Source organism: Chanos chanos, chromosome 3 (assembly GCF_902362185.1).
Source record: "Chanos chanos chromosome 3, fChaCha1.1, whole genome shotgun sequence".
In the NCBI taxonomy this organism is placed as follows: Eukaryota; Metazoa; Chordata; class Actinopteri; order Gonorynchiformes; family Chanidae; genus Chanos; species Chanos chanos.
The window spans coordinates 25192904-25213877 of NC_044497.1; the positions used below are offsets into that span (position 1 = coordinate 25192904).

At 39.0% G+C, this 20974-nt stretch overlaps 1 protein-coding gene across 2 annotated transcripts; it reads left to right on the plus strand.

Moving 5' to 3' along the window:
* The first annotated feature begins 5067 nt into the window (after positions 1 to 5067).
* On the plus strand, positions 5068 to 6391 carry hoxc4a (homeobox C4a). Of its 2 annotated transcripts, XM_030767399.1 has the most exons (3): positions 5074 to 5509; positions 6018 to 6295; positions 6365 to 6391. In XM_030767399.1, exons 1-3 carry the CDS (start codon positions 5074 to 5076, stop codon positions 6389 to 6391), a joined length of 741 nt encoding a protein of 246 aa, XP_030623259.1. The 2 variants fall into 2 exon arrangements, with proteins under 2 accessions (XP_030623261.1, XP_030623259.1); XM_030767401.1 differs by having other exon boundaries at positions 5068 to 5509; positions 6018 to 6391.
* Positions 6392 to 20974: the final 14583 nt, after the last annotated feature.

The following is a 20974-nucleotide window of genomic DNA, read 5'->3' on the forward strand; positions in this document are numbered from 1 at the left end:
GCACACGCTTATGCGAAAACAGTTTCCTTATGCTCATGCACATAAAAGTCCAGTGAGAGACTGGACTGTAAGGAAAATTGACAAATCAAAATCATGTTAATGAAAATATATTTGAAGGCTTAGATGTAAAGGTGAACAGTACCTTGTCTGGCACAAGGTTTTGTTGTTATTGTTATTGTTGTTGTTGTTGTTATTGCTGCTGTTTTCTTCATTTATTGTATTGGGTTTTGTTTCCTTTTTTCAATTCACATCACTTTTACTTAAAAATGTAGAGTTAAAAAATCAAATTATTTGTCTTCACAGTTTTTTTTAGGAATTAGATTATTTGCTTCAGCATAATATTGTTTACTGAGTGTATTATACATTATTAGGGACAGATGAATAATTATACAGGCGCTTTTGGCCGATGTTATGGAGTATTTGTATTATGAGGATATTTTCGTAATTTTTTAATGGCTTAATACGCGCATTCTGAGCTCACCATTAAGCTAAGCGAAAGTTCCAACACTGAGCCATTTAAAATGTTATTGTCTTGGTACATGTTGAAAACATTGTTTTAAAAAGTATTTCTTTCCTCCAAAGCAGACTAAAAAAGAAGAACGGGAGAAGTAATTGGAACAGTTCATTGTACAAGTAAGTGTGTCTCTTAGTTGTTCCATGGTCCTTTCATACCTGTCCGAACCTGTTTTCTTTCTGACTGGACAGAGAGGGCAGTGTTCTCTAATGGCGGAAAAGCGTAATAGATGCATTTAAGATGGAGCTGACAAAAAGCATCGAGTCACTAGGCTCTGTTCGGACCGGCCTCTTAAATGTTTCTCTATTGTATCGATATCATGGCTCCCTGAATTAAAAGTAACATTTCATTAAAAAAAAAAGTTTATCTTGAAAAGAGAACAAAATATTAAGTGCTTCAAGTGAAACACGTGTGAATGATCTCAGTTTCGCCAGAAGTTCCTACAAATGAAAAGCATCATAAATGTGATTTTTTTTGTATCTATACGCACAAAGTTACTTAGTGATTAACAGATCAGGTCTATCACATAATCGAGATCTACTTGAGCTCAGCTCTTGATATTTAAATAAAATTACTAAGCTGATTTTTAGCTTATTGCTAATAAATGACGTGTCCTTATATGAAACTTTCTAAACTACACTTTGTTAAGATTAAAACCGAAGTTCGAGACTCCATATACACGGAGTGAAGGCAATAAGCAACTTGGTGTTTTCGAAATAGATCAATGGTATCGGATTGGTAAACGAAGAATATCGACAAGAAATTCGCGTAACTGGTCTTAAAGTAGTATTAAGTACTTGGTACTAAATTACACGTGCAGTCTTTTCAATTGTTGAAGCAAAAAATTAATACTTTTGTTAAATACTAAAAGGCGGTAAACAATTTTCGTAATTTCAGTAACAAAAATGTGATTAAATGAAAAACAAATGTGCATTATGCGTCAACATAAAACCCATCTGCCCATCAGTGGCACTCAATTTGAAGAGGACGTGTACATTTGCCTGTAACCTTGTAACAAATGAATCGTTAATTAGGCGTCTTCCATTCAACGTTTAGTCGAAAAGCCACCTGGTGAAACAAAGATGATGTGTCTAGTAGACATAACTATGAGAGTAACATTTTACGGCAGTTTGGGCAGAAGTCAAACTTGTAGGCCTAGCTGTTATTTGTATTTTAAGAAATCCGCTTTAGACTGAACGAACCACGTAATTTCACAAAGCCCCTCTACAGACGAACTCGAGATCATGCTTTCGTTTATGTCCCTCGAAGTGATGAAAAAATCAGCCGAGAACCCGTCGCACAAATATTTAATAAAAGCAGCTTTCTTTAAGAAGACTATGTCACTTTATTTGGCCTGCTGTTTTCCTCTGAATAGTCGCATCTCCCCCAGATAATTATTGCACAGCATTCACTCTCCTGCTGATGAACAAAGCATACAATATAATCATTCTGTTGTTTAAATAACCACATCCATGTAATAAGTACTTGCCATGTGTATAAAATACACCGCAACAACATGCATCTTCTTCCGTCACTTTTTTATCATCTAATTATTTTAAGTTTTATTAATGCAGCTAGCAGTAAGAGGCGATCTGTTCCCACGGCGTAACACAGAAGGCAAGTTTGAGAAGGGTCAGTTATGGGGTCTTCTAATTATATGCTTTCTTTTCGTCTGTCCTCTTGATATTGTGACTTTATCATCAATAGTTGTCTTTACCTATGTCGGTGAGGAAATGGGGGGGTATGTATTTTCATTTTATATAGTGTCTCTCTGTGTTTGTGTGCGTGCGTGTGTGTGTGTGCGTGCGTGGGTGCGTGCGTGTGTTGTTAAAAAAAAGCTTTGCTATTTTTTTCAATATATAAATTAAACAAGATAGTTCGCCGCAGGCTTCGTTTTTTCGAGTCCCTGCATTATAACTAGTTATTGAGCTAGGTGCAAGATCTAAGGCCATTTGTGTGCAGAAGGAATTCATTGCTGTTCGCTCATCAATAACTCCTTGGCAGTGAACTATTGGAACGAGTCAAACGCGAGAGGTGAAATGCAGGTCAGGCTGTCTAACTAATATTAAAATGCGTCCGCAACACTGCATAGAGGGCATGTGGGTGGATAGGGGGCGTTTTCAGACTGATGGGGGCGAGCAGAAAAAATCCAAATCATACCATGAGAATAGGGGATAAAATGGCTTTGAAGTTATGACCAATATAAGGTTTTCGAATTAGAGTTTCATGTCTACTACTTGCCGCCTAACACAGTTTAAAGTTTAGCTTAACAGAAGAAAGAACGACATAAATCTAGTATCAATTCAATAACAATCGGAAAATCGACTAAAGTTCATTGAAGTATGTCGACTCATTATGTCCTCGAAAAAGGGAATATATGTTCAGTCACGTGACTCTGCAGTACATTTCCAAAACATAACTGATTTGTAAATTAACCCACAAAATTACTTGTACTCCCGTTTAGTCTTGTAAATGGGAGGGAGAATTGCAGGACGCATGGTCTTGCAGGTTACCAAGCGGTCATATGGTAATGAAGCGCACAATAAACCCCGGGGAACAACAGAAACTTATTTTTCATCCGTGCTGTCACGCGCCCTCTTTGTGCATAGCGTGTTTCTGGCGGAATATTAATGTGGAGGCAACATTGCGCTTGCGATAGAACTTGATGGTAAAAAAAAATCCTCATTCGTGTTTAAAAGCACATATATAAATTGCTATTTGGACAGTGATCTCTCTTCCGTTTTGAATTTTGTCTCTTTGTGTAGTGATGTAATATGACGGGTGTTTATTTTAAAGTCGTGTAAATACACTACTGAGACTTGTGCAAAAAATGGAGGCCAAAGTGGAACACACTGAAAAGAAACCGAAATGCTTCCTTTGACTGTTTGGGCCTATAGCAATATCTCTAACTGGCGGAACATCAGATGTGCCCAGGTAGGACTTGGTATTTCGTGGAGTCTGAAACTTTAAAACTTTCGTTGAGACTCGTGTTGTGATCTCACATGGAAAAAGATCGGATTAACGTGGGATTTTCAGTAGCTGATGAACGGCCGTAGTGTGTTTCCATATTCATTTGTATGTCATTGAAAAAGGACCACATAATAGATTACAATATTATGAATACGTACGACAAAAATATATGTGAATAATAAATGCAAGAATTTTTCTAACGTTTTAATGGTTTGAATGAAATTTTGATGAAAGAACGTATATTATTTCTATCCTTGAAATATTGTTGCATCCATTTCAAAGGGGTTACTTCGACTGGGTTACTCCGACTTTCAAAGAGCAGCTGGGCATCTCCAAAAAGAAAAAAAAAGAGTCACTTAATCTGGATTTTACTGAAGGGTTTTTGCGTTAGTAAGAGACCGGTGCCTCTATCTGGTCCCCTTATCTTGGATCTTTTAATCCCTCTTCGCAGCTGAAGACGAGCCTCTCTCAGTAGTTGTCTATATGTACCCTGTAGAACCGAATTTGTGTGAAAAGCAAACAATCACAAATACGTCTCTACAGGAATACATGGACGACTTAAAAGCCGCAGAAGTAGCCCACTGTTTCGCTCAGCGTCACTCCCATTTATTTATACGGATGTGAGTGCACGAATGCAGCGGAGGATGATACTACGAATACTACTACTACTACGAATGCTCGTGCACTCGCTTGACTGAAGAATGCTATCTATCGCCGGTAATAACGAAGAAGTGTGGAGACAGCCATGGATCATGAGTGTGAGAAGAGAGTTGAAGAGAAACATACGTTGCAGAACCGGAAACATGTGATCAGATAGGACGTGAAAGGGAGCTGATTTAGTGCTTTTATGGCCCAATAAAACTCAAGAGCCCAAACCACTTAAATCTCTGGCGTGCACAACTAACACACAAACTATAAATGACAACACTAATTGTCATCTTTACTATACTGTGATGACAGACGACGAAAGAAAAAAGTTAACTTCAGATCGCAGTAATACTTTGTGGAAACAGGAATGACAGATGGTTAAAGTCATACCTCCGCTGCTACTACGAATAATATTAATACTAATACTAATAGCCTACTACGACTAATGATACTACGAATACTACTACTACTGCTACTAATAATAATGTATTTGATTATTTAAGACCATAGGTAAATGGAAACTGACTTTTAAAGACATGGTAAGCACCCACTTTTACAACTTTGGCACAGTGTGTAAGTTTGGGATGGATTTTTATAATGGATGCGTCATTTCATTAGCCTATTGGCTAAAGTCATGGAATTCCAAATGTGGGGGCTTGACATAACCTGCGCGGCCTGTCTGTGCATAATGGGAGAGAGAGAGAGAGAGAAAGAGAGGGAGAGACAGAGAAAATGAATTCATATACAATGGCGGTAAAGTGAAGGTATGTTTGGAATAAGCTTTTGGTTCCTTATCCGGGGATGTGTTTACCTCACCCCCTGCCATTGGGCCGCTGTATCACGTGGTAAAAGTAACTTTACAGGGTTGCTCGCTAGTAGGAGGGCTTTATGGAGCAGAAAAACGACAAAGCTAGAAAAATTATTTTCCACTCCAGAAATTAATGATCATGAGCTCGTATTTGATGGACTCTAACTACATCGATCCGAAATTTCCTCCATGCGAGGAATATTCGCAAAACAGCTACATCCCTGACCATAGCCCCGAATACTATAGCCGTGCAAGGGACAGTGGCTATCAGCATCATCACCAGGAGTTGTACCCTCCGCGGGCGAGCTACCAGGAGCGCCAATATAACTGTGCAAGCATCCCCGAGCCCGACTCTCAGAGAGGGCATGGACTACCTCATTCGGGGCACCTGCTTGGAGGAAAGGGGCAATCAGCCCCATGTGAGCCCCCACAGTTACCCCTGTCTCCCGCCACCCCACCGACAGCGTCCACCGCCTGCAATCAAGCCACCCCGGAACACCCCAACAGCACAGTCTCTGCCAAACAGCCAGTAGTGTACCCCTGGATGAAGAAAATTCACGTCAGCACGGGTAGGCAACTTGTGTGTGTTTCTTTCTGCACTGCACTGCTCTCTTTCCATCCTAACTCTCTCTCTCTCCGCCTGACTCACTCCTTTTTACCCCATCTCCACGCCAGCCCCTTCTACGATAGGATAGGAGCCTTTGAAATGGCACAATTGAGGCGGATTTACGACTCGGCGTTGGTAATTACACCCACCATAAATTTTATAGCCGAGGTATACTCTGGGCAGTCGTATCGCCATGTGGCTCCTCTTGTTATGTATGTGTGAGAGAGGGAGGGAGATGTGGGACCAGAGAAAAAAACAGCTTCGTAAGGTTGCATAAATAATTCAGTGTGGAATTCAGTTTGAATGTACCTTCATTTTCTTTAAGTTTCGTAAGTTTACACAAAATACATTGTGGCCATTTCCATCACGCCCCATAACCACCATTTCTTAGCTTAAGACACGCTTGTTTACCCACTCCTTCCCTCGCTACTCTTTCTTTTCTCCCTTTCCCTTTACTTCTCCCTTTCCAGTGAACTCTGGTTACAATGGAGGTGAACCCAAGCGGTCTAGAACCGCTTACACGCGCCAGCAAGTCTTAGAATTGGAGAAGGAATTCCACTATAATCGCTACTTAACGCGGCGAAGACGTATCGAGATTGCGCATTCCCTGGTTCTCTCCGAGAGGCAAATCAAAATTTGGTTTCAGAACCGCAGGATGAAGTGGAAAAAAGACCATAGGCTGCCCAACACCAAAGTCAGATCCTCGTCTTCTACGGGCATATCCTCCGGGTCCAACACAGCTTCATCAGTCGGCATTGTAGCGGCTGCTTCGGCTACAAACACGATGTCAGTCTCCGAGGAACTCTCCGGATCAGAGCGTGGCGAGGATATCACAAGGTTATAAGACAAAACTATTTCAAGGAGGGAAGGAGAGCAAAATGACTGATTATTTATAGAGTATAATATATTTTGTTTTCGTAGCTATCTTGTGCGTTAAAAGGTTTTCCTTTTAAGTCCACAGTTATATAAAATGCATGTTATATAGCATGGATGAATTCCAATCCCGATACATTATTTTACGCGATACAGGGTTTAATTGATCCAAAATGAAAAACAAGTAGATTTTTTAAGAAAAGGTGCTTTGGGTGATGCAGGTTCATTATGTTCAAATGTTACTGTGTGGGCCACTCTTTGCCCAGATGCCAAGGCGAAATGCACAATGCTCTATTTATTTCACATTCAAGATTCGGGACATTCTTTTTGTATTGTGTATGAAAAATGCTATCGATGGTATCGATAGAACACTGAATTTGAGCGTATTTGTTTATCTGAAAATAACAATGCTGTGACTTTCCTGTCATATGAGAAGCATAAGACTTAAAATTATTCTTTAGTTTTCTTGTGATGGCGTTGTGTTTAGGCTATTTAAAGCAGATTATTGTGAGATGCAATAAAATGAGTTTAGTGTATTTGTGATAATCATATTGGTCGAATAAAAAGTGAGTGTCTATTAGTTTTACACACAGTTTGGGTGAATTTTATTAATGGTCAATGTAGGCCAAGTATTTTCCATGCTTATTAAATGTAATACGCTTTTTTATATTACCCTAATTCTGAAGGAGGGCAGTTGGAACCTGGTCCAAATTAGACGTTGGGTAAAAACTAGATCAAGTAATATGCAGGCTATAGTAACAAATATTTGTATTTTTGAATTTATATGAAATGAGTGAATACACAAAAAAGGTATGCAGCGTCTAACGAGGTAGGCCTATAAAGTGTAATCTAATCTCTATGTATCTACAACCCAAATCGGCATCGTTGGTCTCAATAAATCCTCTATAATCTTAAGAAGGTGTGTTAGGTAAATCCAATAAATTAGCCGTCGTGTGATAAATAGGCTCCCATATGTAGTTCGCCTAAAGCAACCCTGTGTGCCCCATTAGAAGTGGCTGTGTATGTTGTACACTCGACGCACAACTCATCACTTTCACATGGTTTCGCCTTAACCTGCCACGTTATTCGGTCCGTTTCGTGGGACCTTATCTGACTATAGAGGACATGGTTCGTTATTGTCGGAGCCAAGCAGCGAGTGATTCTTAAAATTGAAGCCACTAATCTAGAACGTTGTGTGCAATTCTATACTCTTTCCATTTCATTTCAACCTTGCACTAATACAGTCTATTGACCAACACACTAACCATGCATCTAACAAACTGGACTTTTCCATCTTTCTCACCTGTATCTGCCTAATTTTTTTTCCAGTGTACTGAAACTTACATATCACTTGCTGAAATAGTATTCAATACACGAGAATATACCAATGATTAATTCTGAAATTGATCAACTTATAACGTGGATGTTGTTTAGCGTTACTCCACAAGGCCAGCATGATTTACGTGTACTAACAAATCAATAGCAAATTTGCCTTATGTGCACGAATGGTCTGATTAAAAACTGGTTGAAAATAGGTCTAAGTAATGCTAATGATGAATATCAGCTGCTGTGATATTTTGTTGGAAGCATAAATGAATGATACCATCGATGGTAAAATTGATGGCTATTCTTCCAGTGGTCCCACGCAAAAATATTTAGTAAAATTGTTACTGTTACAACACTATTAGACGTGTTTCGAACGTCATACAGTATTTGCGGCCATACCAAATAAAACTGAATTTTGGCCTTGTAAAATAATACATGTGCAGTAAAATCTGTCCTGACCTGTTACTTTGTGAACAATAGAGTGTGTTGGTTCATTTATCAACCTCAGTTAAACTGTCATTTAAAATCAGTGGGGTATTCTTACACATGTTTTCAAATGTTTAAAAAACATGTTCTTTGCAAAAGTTATTGGATAGATGTATGTCTTTGCTGTGGTGTATGGCTTTTAAAATCTGGCGCTAGATACTATTTCGAGGCGACGTCATCATCACCTCATGTTTCAGCCCGTATGTCATGTACAGCAGATCAAAATGCATTGCTGTACTGTGTCAGCTCACTACGCTCAGTCTGAAGAAGTACACATATACGAACAAACAATGATACTTGGACGGTTGCGTGCAAATCGTCTGAAAAAATATCCTGCCTTTGGGTGCGGCTATAGTTATGTTGTTCACAGCACCTTAAGCCAGAATCTTTTAAATACATTTAAATAAATTTATATGTTTTCACTTCTGTCGTAACAAATAAGTAAATGTCAGATGCATGTAAAAAAAAAAAGGTTTGACAAATTGTACATTTTTCGGACTTGAATGAAGAATATACAATGGCTTACTGTGTGGGGGCCGAGAGGCACAAAAGAGAGAGGTATTTTCAGTCATTAATCAGGTGCGTCAGCTTTCGCCAGTTGTACTTGAATTCATTAACTTGTGTACAGGTAGTCTATTCTATATTGTACATGAGCGCTAAATGGAAATATGTTTTGGGCAAAGATGTGTTCTAATCCAGCTGAAGGAAAGCTCACACATAAACATCATTGTTCTTACTTGGCCATGACTTTGGAGAGGCGCGTGAAAAGAGCAGGCTCATAGTCGCATTCAAGAGCCATTATGTGGCTGGACAGCAGAGAGAAATTAATGTGCACGCCTAAATCGCTGCATCCTGGCAGTCCCTTTCGAAGTGCTGTCGCCTCCGTGTCGCGCGGCTCAAAAGGTACTTTATTGAAGTTTGAGGCGAACTGCGAGATGTCCGAGTTCACTTCGGGGGCACATTTTCTATCCCATTAGTTTCATTTCAGCCGGGTTGGCCGACCTTTCTCACCCTATGACCCAACTGGCTCTCTCAACGTGTACCTTCTGTATGCACTTTCGTAAGTTCTCTTGAGCTCCGCCAGTGCTATTGCTTTCTTTGTGTGTTTTCGGCTATCTCTATGTGCCAGTGGACAGAGGACATCTAATTGTGTTGCTCTTTTGTCGCTCTACCCTACGACCCGGGGGAGCGGTGAACTATCGGGCAAATCTCTTCAATTCCGTGCCCCTTTCTGGCCCTCTGGGAGCATCGCGTAACATCCAAGGAGTTCGAACATAGTGGCAAAACTTCTGGGGTACAAAAAAAAAACTGTGGGTAAGATATCAATATAGGAAAAACGCATGCGACAATTAAGGTTTTTTTTATTTATTTGTTGAACAGTATATTTGTTTAAAAAAGTTTTATAGGCTGTATTTTACAATATAAATGTACAAAATGGCTTATGGTAACAATCCAAAATATGTAACAGTTACCATGTTGGTTCGAAATACTTGAATAATCAGTTTGGGAAAATCAGAAAAATGGAGAGAGAATTCGTCCCAAAGTGAAAAAAAGTGTTCCCAAGTAATTTACATTTTTTTTCCTTTAAAGTTCTTTTTATGCGTTTGAGTCGAACACTTGCTTTCCTATTTTTTTAAAGTTTTAATATGCAAATCTGTTAACTTTCGTTATTTAGACATTTACTTTACCAAAAAACACCCAGAAGGCCTGTAACTTGTGGCTTGGACAGAAGATGGAAAGGACTGATGTCATTACTGTAGTGTATATGAAATGTTCCTTTTTAGGTTACCACTGGTGTCAGCTGCAACCCTATATTAAGGAATGAAAAAAACTAAAAGATTTTCGATAAACTATTATCATTTCACTGTCTTTATCAACGTTTTACTTAACATGAGAATGAGCGCATGACATGAAACAAATATTTCATTTGAAATTAAAATAGGCCCACAGCTGTTCGACAATCTGAAATCCTTGCTTACTAGTCTCGATATGTAGACTAGTTGGACTGTGGCTAACGTTACACAGGTGTGAGGCTGGTTAAGCAAAGATTTATGTCGATGATGTGATCGTCTGTTGTGTTGGTGTTTGTTAATAGTAGCCGATCATCAACAAACTTAGCCTGGGTATAAAATTAAACATATTAATCTTAACCTCGCAAATACAGGGTTTCACTACCTCTCTCTTTCAAATTCACGGTTGCACCCGCGCGCACATGCACATGCACATGCACACATGCACACACACACACACACACAGAGAGAGAGAGAGAGAGAGAGAGAGAGAGAGAGAGGGAGAGGGAGAGAGAACAGATAAACAGATAGGCTACTTTGATAGTGACTGCTTAAACATATCCAGTGCTGCATAGACAGACAGGAACGTTCGCCTTTTCGATACCTTTGATGCAACACACAAAGATACTGAGGCTGCTACAAGCTCTAGTCGCACACTATGCGTTTGTCTTCATAATTTTTGGTGTTCGGTTAATTTTTTTTACCAACTTCTGTCTGGTAACTATTGGCACTTCATCAGTCAGATCAATTCGGTTACACGTATTTGTGATTCCTGTTTCATGAAACCTTTTGCATTCCTAAAACGTAAATGCTTCGCCAGGCTGTTTCAAGTGATTACAGTTATCACTGCCCCTATATCAGGTATATCGGTATGCGCTTTAAAGTGGAGCTATAAAGTGTTTTAATCATTTTGTTTTAATCATCTAGCCTTCATTTGTTATATTAGCAAAATTTATGACTTTTGCACCGTCAAGGAGACGTTTTTGTAGCTGGACAACACAGGTTTGATTAGACTGTGGATGAGTGAGGATTCACCAAAATCTTCAAAATAGTAGCTATTGATACAATTAAACCCAACATTACAGTGGAGTGTGTCTGATTAAGTCAGTTGGCCTTAGTGGTCCAGAATCTCATATCCCCGCCGACTCTCAGGAAAGTTACTCACAAATATTTTTGCAGTCGGTGTGCATTCTGTTCTGCCTGATTTGTCGACCTCACAAATCCAACTTAGTGACTACATTACGGAGAGGATATCTTTGACACCTGTCCATAAATTCCCCTCCGAGTTGTTTATTTATGTGCCAGCAAAAGGTCAGTTAGGTCAGTTGAGGAAAATTTGAGTTGGACTGAATATAATTCTTAGCTCAACCACAAACCATAAAAGCAGATGTGGAATGTAGCGACAGTGGCATTACGTTACAATGTAGTGGAATTTCCTCTGAGCTTAGCCTACGCATTTTTTCTGTAAATGCATACGTTAACTGTGACAAAAGACATATTTAAAAAATTACATTAAATTATTTTAAATCATCCAAAGTAACTTCCAACGCTGTATCCCTTGTGCTCATGAAACAACACAAGGCGTAAAGCAAATAATTAGGCTAGGTGGTACTGCGCCATTTTACCCTTGTTTAAATTCCAAATGTAAAGAAATACTGTAAACTATACGTCGCCGTGCATTAAGGGAGCTTTAATTCTGTAATATGACTTTTTTCCTAATGCGGGACTGTGGATGAGACAAGCTGACAGGGAGGACAGAATCGCAGCTGTATTAATTAGATGTTACGAAGGTCACAAGACGGATGTTACGAAGGTCACAAGACGTTCTACCTTGACATCGGGCACACACGGTTTTACTGCGTCTACTTTCTGAACTATTTAGGAGACGACCACTTTTCTTGCAAGCAGTAACCGCTCTAAGCAATGCCCTAAAACAAACAGGGACGGGTTTTACGATTTACGGAAGAAATCAATCCACGCTTGGATCAAGGCTTACAAAAACGCTCTTTTAAGCTACAGAGGCGATATCTCGTCATGTCATGATTTCAATATGGCAGTAACTTACGGCAGTAACTAACCAAACATAATCTAAGCTTGGTTAACTTTCTGTCAAGACTTGAATTCATGTATTAGAAATAGATAATGAGATATTGCTGAATATATTTGCACTTCAGACCCCTAAAAAAGTGATGTTACATTCCTTTTTCACTGACGGTGTTTTGGAAGTCTTTCCTTGTCACAACAGTATAGACTAGATAATAAAGCCTTTCAGATCTACACAAGGAAACGGTTTAGACCAACCAAATATCCCTCTCTCACTCTCTCTCTCTTTCTCTCTCTCACTCACTCACTCACTGTCTGTTTCTCTCCTTTCTGTGAATGTTTGAATGTAATGTCACACACAAACATACAAATACGCTTATCTGTGTGTAAATCAAAATTGCATATATAAATAACAAATGACTTCGTTTGACCCTTTCTCAACTAAATGACACCCCATTTCCCAGTGTATAGCATTTTTCATGATATAATCGAAAATATGAGAAAGCTGTAGGACCAATACGACCCTAATTTCTATCTTACAATATTGTCGAGCCACTTAATAATATTTTCGATGTGAAAATGTGCAGTTTCTCTTTCTTTGTGGAGTGCCCTGTGAAAGCAGTTTGGCTTGCGGTGATGGGTGTCAGGGCCTGAGCATTGTTTTGGGGCTCTCTGTGTAAACAGGCAGCCGTGGCAGCAGCATAAAGGCCCAGAGTTGAAATAGAGGTCACCCTGTTATTTTCCAGAGACACTGCAGACCTCATATTGCCCAGTGGTGGGTGTGTCATAAAGTTTGTGAGCCTTACTCAAATACTGCGAAGCACCAGATGCTGCATATATTTGCCCAGGCATGTATGAGTGTTTACCTACAAGATGAGCATAGGTGAAGATCTGCGTGTTTATTTTGCAAGCGTGAGTGTCTGAACAGAGTTGAACAATGTGCCCAAGCAGGGTGAGTTCACATCAATCCACCATAATGGTCTCCATAAGCTTTATCAAGAGCTCTTGGCCTTTACCTGTATGTTTACAATGTCCCCAACACTATACCTACTGTCCTTCCAAACTATTCCTGGATAGCTGTCAAATCACAGAAAAACAATGTATTGTTTCAAAATGGTAAAAGCAAAATATCACATACCGTACTAGAGCACAGAAAACAGTGCTGTTTTCTGCTGGTATGCAATATTTTTCAAAGTATTTTTTTTCTCAGTCAAAGGACAATGTCCTGGTTGGTGTTATTCGTTAAAATCTTATTTGGAGTTATTGCAAAATGATAGAAAATGTATGAATTTCTTCTTACTCTGTTGGATGAGCATTTAAATTATGTGAAACAGGGCAATTGGCCCATTCAAGAGGTTATGGGTATGACTAGCATGAGAGATTTATTAAAAGACTGTATGAGCATTTATGTTTGATCTATATGCATTCCTGATTTTTCATGACAGTCCACATCCTGTTTTCATCTGCTGGCCCACAACGCCTTTACTCTGACCTCTGTATTAGACCTAGTGGTGTCACCACATTTAGTGTAATCATTTCCTTAGTCAAAATCTAAAAAGTTTATGCAGTGTTTAATACTGATATGGTTGCATAGTTCTACAAGACAAGGCAATTAATGAATCAGTAGATTACATCAAAGATTTTTTTTCTTTTTAACAAATTCAGGGGTTGTGCCCCAACATCTTTTAAGAACAGCCATACCGATCTGTGTTCATTCATCTGCCCAGAAAGAGCCAATCAACTAAGACTGGGCTATGATGGGCTATCTCCATGGATGGAGACCCTCTTAGGAAATTTTAGAGCTATGAGGCTTTGTCAGAAAGGACTGGTGAAGGAGCAGTACAGTAACCGTTCGCATATATACCTCTTTCTCTCTCTCTCTCTCTCTCTCTCTCTCTCTCTCTCTCTCTCTCCCTCTCTCTGTTTACCACACACAGTCTTTCTTTGGTGTAAAAAATGAACAATGTCGAGCAATGTGGAAGAGGTGGGCACTGTGAGTCAGGCGACATCATATTTCAGACAGTAGCCTCATCTATAGTTTGAGCACACAGAGGTCATTACAGGTCCCATGACATGTTTGGTACAAGATTAAGGAATCTCTTAAACTGTCAAACAATCCTCCTACTACTACACTCATCAATATCACAGAGAGCCCGTAGCATGTATCCTTGTCTTTAAGACCTAGACGGATCTATAATGAGGAAACACACACAATCTTCTCGTGCCTGAGTTGGTCTGAGTTTGCCTTCAACAAACAAAGATTTCCACAGAATATCTCAGCATTAAGTAAACTCTTTAACACATATAACTCTTTAATACAAGTCGTTGTTCACAATGATCGTTACAGCTGTAATCGGATATTCGGGGAAAAATGTTACTCAGAGAATTTATTTGTAATTGGGTTTGTTCCTAAATTTTGTGGATATGACGTCAAACGATTCATAACAAAATCAAGCAAAATAGTTTAAAGTCATTATCTAGAATATGGTTTAAAAAAAACTTAATGGAAAGATAAAATCACAGTGTTGTCTTTAACTTTATGCCTTTCGTTAAACAGGATATGAGTATTTTAATGTATGGTCTGTGATTTGTTAAAATAGAGTTACTCAGATAAGCTGTTGGAGTGAGAGCGAAACCGCAAAATTCCCAGACAAAGGTCTTAAGTTGAAGAGCTCAGTATTTAAGATAATGTGTCAGCCGGGGTGCATGCGATGTGTTCAAGCTTTTGAGGTAATTGAGAGGTCAGGAGACGTGCTGGAGCAGATGATACTGTTTTAATCATACAAGCGTTGGGTCAAACATAAACGTTTTCGTAACGTGCGAGGATGTAAAAGTCACCATCATTCGTATCAGTGCCGCGTAAAGCGTTTTTAAATATAAAATACGGAAATAATGGTACCTCATTGATGTTTGCTGATAATGATGCTTTTCAATTTAATAAATTTCATGACAGATCCTTCTCTCAAGGACTTCATAACGGATGTTAATTTCAGCATCGCTTGCATACAGTTAAGTGTCTGGTGTCTGAAAACACCAGTGTATGGAGAAAAAGAATCTTTTGGGGGTAAATTTGATTGCAATAACAGTTCTAGGCCCGACTACTGCAAAAATTATATTTCTTGCACGTTGCTCCAGTTAGTGTTTCTCGTTACTACCGTGATGTTCATGTTGTAAATATAAATGTTACAACATAACCTATCGCAAATCCTTTTACTCCTTGTTTTCGATATCTTGAAATGAGACAAATTACACGAGAACATAAAAAGCCATTCATAAGTAGCAAACCTAACTGTAAAAAATTTCTTGTTTATAGCATGCATCTCATACCGACTTTATTCAGAACCATTAACATCCTCTGTTTAGTTACCAATCGTTACTTAGAACTATTATAGCAAAACATTTTAACAAAACAGTTTTCTTTAAATTAATCAAACTTTCAACATAGTGTATTGCTATCTTAAAAGGTTTGCATAAACTGTGAAGATATCAGATATTTCTCAGAATAGCTCTCCCAGTGAAGGAGAGTACAGAGACTTAGAATATGGAAAGAAAGCAATGTGCTCAGCCTTTCACTTAGTTTAGTATTCTGTGATAGTTACACGGTCTCATCGTAGCGATGATATCTCGATATCTCTCTGGAGGTAGGTTATACGTGCGGTTCACTGACATTTTTTAGGTTATTCAAGATAAAAATGTTAATGAATAGCCTAGAAGAGACTATGTATCGTGCACCTTTTCGTTTCATGCTATGACAGTGGAAGCATTCACAAAAATGCAAAAATATAACATTTCAAACGTCGAATACCAATGAAGTCATATAATTCTGGATATAGCTCAGATGTCTTTGATGACTCGACTATACAAATGGGGAAGGGCACTTGAGAGAAGTGGTTAGTGTAAGGTTATAGGGAAAGGCCCTTGTCCTCCTCATGTAGAATGTCAATATGAGCTTTTACCTAACGATATGAACAGCAAACTTAAGACTCTTCCAATTAAGGACGCATAGTTTGGGGCAAGACAAAATGCGAAGGCCATACATTTTGCCTCGGCTCTTCGGAGACAGGTCTATTTGTATGCATCGCTTATAACCCAGAACATTCTCCACTCATTAAGATCGTCTTACTGTCTCCCTCTTCTTCTCCTCCCACTCTGGTCCACGAAGAAAATTAACAGATTTCTAATGTGTTATTGAAGAGACTGGTCCACAACACTTTAGCAACAAAATGGAAAATTCACACAGTGCGTTTAGGAGGCATGAAGAGGATAAAGATCACGACAGGTGCATAAAAGCCATGTTCCTCTGAACATCCTCTGTAATTAAACCACCAGCGAACTGCATACTTTATATGTTAAATATCATCATATCTGCGGCAGTTACCCACGTATTCCAAAATTGCCATTAACAAATTACTTCACGGAAAGACAAATTGTTAATCATCTTCTCAGTATTAATAGATTAGAGTGTAGATTATGTAAAGACACCTATGGAATATTTAAGAAAGCATGGTAATGAGCTGTTGTTTCGGGCTCAGGTCCTGAGTCTGTTTGTGTCCATATTATTGTTAGTCCTTTTTCTCATTCTTAATGTCTCATTATCTCATTCTTTGCACTGAGCCTCATCCTCTATAAGCACGGTTTATGCGTGAGTTTTTATCGATGTTTTACGCAGCTGTTTGTGTCAGCAACCACAAGAGCGCAGAAGGTAAGGAGGAATTATAAAAGGGTTGACACCCAGAGCAACCGGCGCGCCTTTGTGAGAGAAAGAAAAATGATTTATTGCCAGCGCCATGGTTCAAACAGAGTTCACGGAGAATTGTGGTATACTGGCTGAGGCACTGAGTTATGGTCCTGCTGAGCTAGTGGGCGACATCAAAGATTCCCTTTCAAATTCAGCGATAGTGCTAGATTGACTGTATTAAACAACGGATCAAATGTAATTTAATTTGTTAATGTAAGGCTGAAGGTTTATTTATACTTAAAAAGAATGCGACCATAAGTGACAGACTGTCCTAACGACCAAGACATTCAGTTCCACTTGGCTTTAACATGACCCTCTAGTACAGGTAGTACCGATACCTGTCTATCAACACACCAATGACGTCTATATACTTGATGGCCTATTAATGTAACCACATTTACGATATTCACGTTTGGATGGAATTCCTGCAATTTTTGGGTGATCAGAATGTTAAATTCCAATACGGTTATGACTTAAAACCGACTAGTAAGAAAATATTTTATAAAATAATGTGAAAGTGTTCTCCAATACCAAATCAGCGTCATGTGGGGTTCACCGTTTGTTCGGACGCTAATTCATCTGCGGTTATTGAGTGAATACACTAGCATTCAGTACACAGTGGAGCGCGGTAATATTTCATGTTAATAGCACTGCAGCGAGGCTGAAACCGGACTTGCAATATGCATAGTGAATGCCTCTATTTGACAGGCTTTGTGGCAGCAATTCACTGAAGTCTAAATAATAAATCGTCCTTAAAACAAGAGTGATTTGGAAGTTTTCATTGAAGAGGATAAGGGCGCGACGTCTCCTCTGGTATTTCTCTTTAATAAACTCTTTAAGAATATGCTCTTATATTTTGACTCGAGAAACTGTAGCATACACGTTCCAGATTAAATCAACCATTTACGTACACTTCATACTGTAATCATCTGGTGAATGGATTGTAACTCAACCGTGAGACCGATTATTCAACGTTCTGTTCGACTTCACATGACTACCAGGCTCTTGGTAATGAAGTTGAAGAATCTGCCAAAAAATGGCAAGTTGACACTGTGTATAACATGCAATACCGAGAGACTCTCAACGTCTGTAATAGGTGTCTTGTTCAGACTAATGCTCTGACGTTCTTGGGTGCCATAGACGTGAATCATTTCACTACAGTAGTCTAAGTTACTTTGAGACTTACCCAGAGAAGTAGCCTGCTCTGACGTCAACTGCAACTCTGTCTATTTTGTCGGTTTAGCGTCCTTAAAATTCGTTAAAGCTGCAATACTGACAAGAATCCATTACAATTAAACAAATTAATCTATATGGGCGAGAGGGGCAAACTGACTGGTTCATCTTCGTATTCAAGTCTCTTTGCGCGGTCCATCAACAGTTCTTTGTGCCTGTATCAACATCATTTAAACGAATTTTTGAATGCAATTTTAGATTAAATTACACTAATTGAGGTGTTTGATTTACAATTAGATGCATACCTTTATGGTAAACACACTTATTTGTTCATCATGAAATGTCAGTTCTATTACATGAAATAATAAACATTCATGCAATTGATTTTGTGAATGTGAAACCCTAATATGTGACTGTGACATTTTACCCAGTTGTGTCAGCAGTCCAAGGCTCAATCCAAGGATGTGTGACGTCAGAAAACGCCACTTTCAGAGGAACTTTATTTTAAAGCATTTGTTTTTCACTCAAGCATGGAACTGGTCGATTACAATAGACACAGATTACAGATTATAACATGTTAGTGTAAAAGTCATTATGGCATAATGAATTTTATTCCAATATTTAGACTCTCTCACTCTCACTCTCTCTCTTTCTGTCTGTCTCTGTCTCTGTCTTGTCTCCCTCTTTCTGACTCTCTCCCTGGCTTTCTTTGTTCGTCAATGCATTGCATTGTTTTAAGTAGTCTGTCACTTTCAGTAGAAACACCGTCCAAAAATGGGTCAGTTTCATAAATAAACAGATGGCAGCCTAAAACTTTTCGCCACATTCACAGAAAGAAATTGTAACAGAAAATTATATTTTGATTTTGTGATATGAGAGCATGTTTCTTTTGTTGATGTTCATTGTCTCTTGCGGCAATGATTGTCAAAAACCCTTTGTTTGACCACTCCCATCGATTCTGATAATGTCGCTTACTTTGAGGTAAATAAATCCAAACTGTGCCTTTTAGCGCGCTAGAACTCCCAGCTTGGAAACTACCAAGTGTTGCACCCACAACTCATAAACGCTGAAATATAAATATGTTGAGTCTGAGGTATAAAACGTTGTTTCATTTCCAAAAAGGAATACGGTAAGGCAATTATGATACAAGAAATTCAAATGGATGCATGTTTAATTTATAGCATGTTGTAATAAGGATTAAAATTTAAATGAAAATCTGCTAAAAATAGAACAAGACGTTAGTTCCATTTACAGTTTCTATACCCATTATCATAGTTTTAATGGGATAGATGCTCAATAGCACGAATATTTCCCAGTATATCAGCAACACAGTTCGGTCAATTGAAAACACCTACCATAAGACCGTTTAAACGGTAGCTGATAGTTCAAGTTTCCGACGTTTCGGTATTTTGAAGAAAAATAATTGAGTATTTTATGACGCTGATGAGCAATAAAATGAGTTTGGTTCCAATGATGCACGCAGACACTTCTCTCAATGTCCCTTCCTCTCTCACTCTCTCTCTCTCTCTTTCCCATTTTCATCAGTAACTCCTCTCTAGGATCATGATGTAATTGATTTTGTTTTTTTGTTTTTTGGGGTTTTTTTTGGTTCTTATAGGTCATGCACTCCAGTTCTTATCATTATGGAAAAGGATCCCCCTTCAGTAATAAGTTGTTCTCGGACACTGTTCAAACCAAGCGTTTTGCACTGCGCATGTTCACTGCAGAAGGAACCCACGTGACCTCGATGTTTGTTCACTTTGCCAGGTATGTAATGACATCTAAGTGTTCGTAATTTGTCTCTAGTAAAGCCATTAATAATTCTATTTATGATAGCAGGAACAGGGCAGTTGAATATGCAGGTCTCACTTCACGAAATCTCCGTTGATGTTGACATTCTACAGGAAACATACTTTAATCAACTGTGTTTTCGTTCCATGGACCAACACTTATTTTCCTCTCATCTGCAGGATAGTACTCTTGCAACCAACCCTGGCACCAATCCCAAGCGCAGCACGGGGCACAATGGAACCCATATCAGGGACCTAAGTGAACGCGGTTTCATCCAGCAAACCATCAACCCTTCTGCTGATGTCAGAGGCACTACCAATGAGATTCGTCCATTCTGGGACGCTTTGAACCCAATGGATAGAAGTCTTGGCTTGGCAAAAACTTCAGGCGAAAGTCAAAATAGCAGCTTCACCACACTCAGACCCTCGGCGGAGCAGTTCCCATGGATGAGAGACACTCAGACGACCGCCAAACAGGCAGCGAACAACTTTCTCCGATCAGGTCAGGCATTTCATTGGAACTCCTCAGAACTTTACTGTGCAGGCACAAATAAATACAATTTAATTTCTGTTGCACATGCCCATGAACGACGTGGCCACTCTCCATTTGAATCGATCATTAAAAACCCAGCAGTGTATTCGTTTGGGACGAGGTGATTTGCTACGTACTCTCTCCACCAGTTTCAGAACACTCGTTAAGTTGGGCTACAATTTGCGCATTGAAGTCATTTTATTCAAATATACATTGATGACAGTCGGGCTTATCGTATAAGCACTTTAAGTTTTATAAGCAAATCGTTAAAACCAATGGCATGCAAGATTTGTTTCAGATCGTAAATTAAGCCTGTAAAAGACACAGGACAATAAGTTTCATTTAATAGAGGGGGCATATTTGACAACTCTTGATAATGTGTGTTAGGTACAAGCGCTTTTTATTACATTTGAGCACATCACCTTACAGCCACTGAAAAAACTTAGTCCTTTTTCAAGTCTCAAAGCATTGCTTCACAGCAGCAATGTAACCGTCCTGTAACTAAAACCCGACGTCAGTAACATGAATGAGTACCGAGGCGTATTTCAGGATCATATCCTAACGGAAACTCACCGAGAAATGACAGACTGCATGAGAGAAATTTGCCTCTCAGTGCCCTCTACAGAAAATGTATGGCAAAGCAGCGTGTTTGGATGTATGGTTTAAGATTACAACA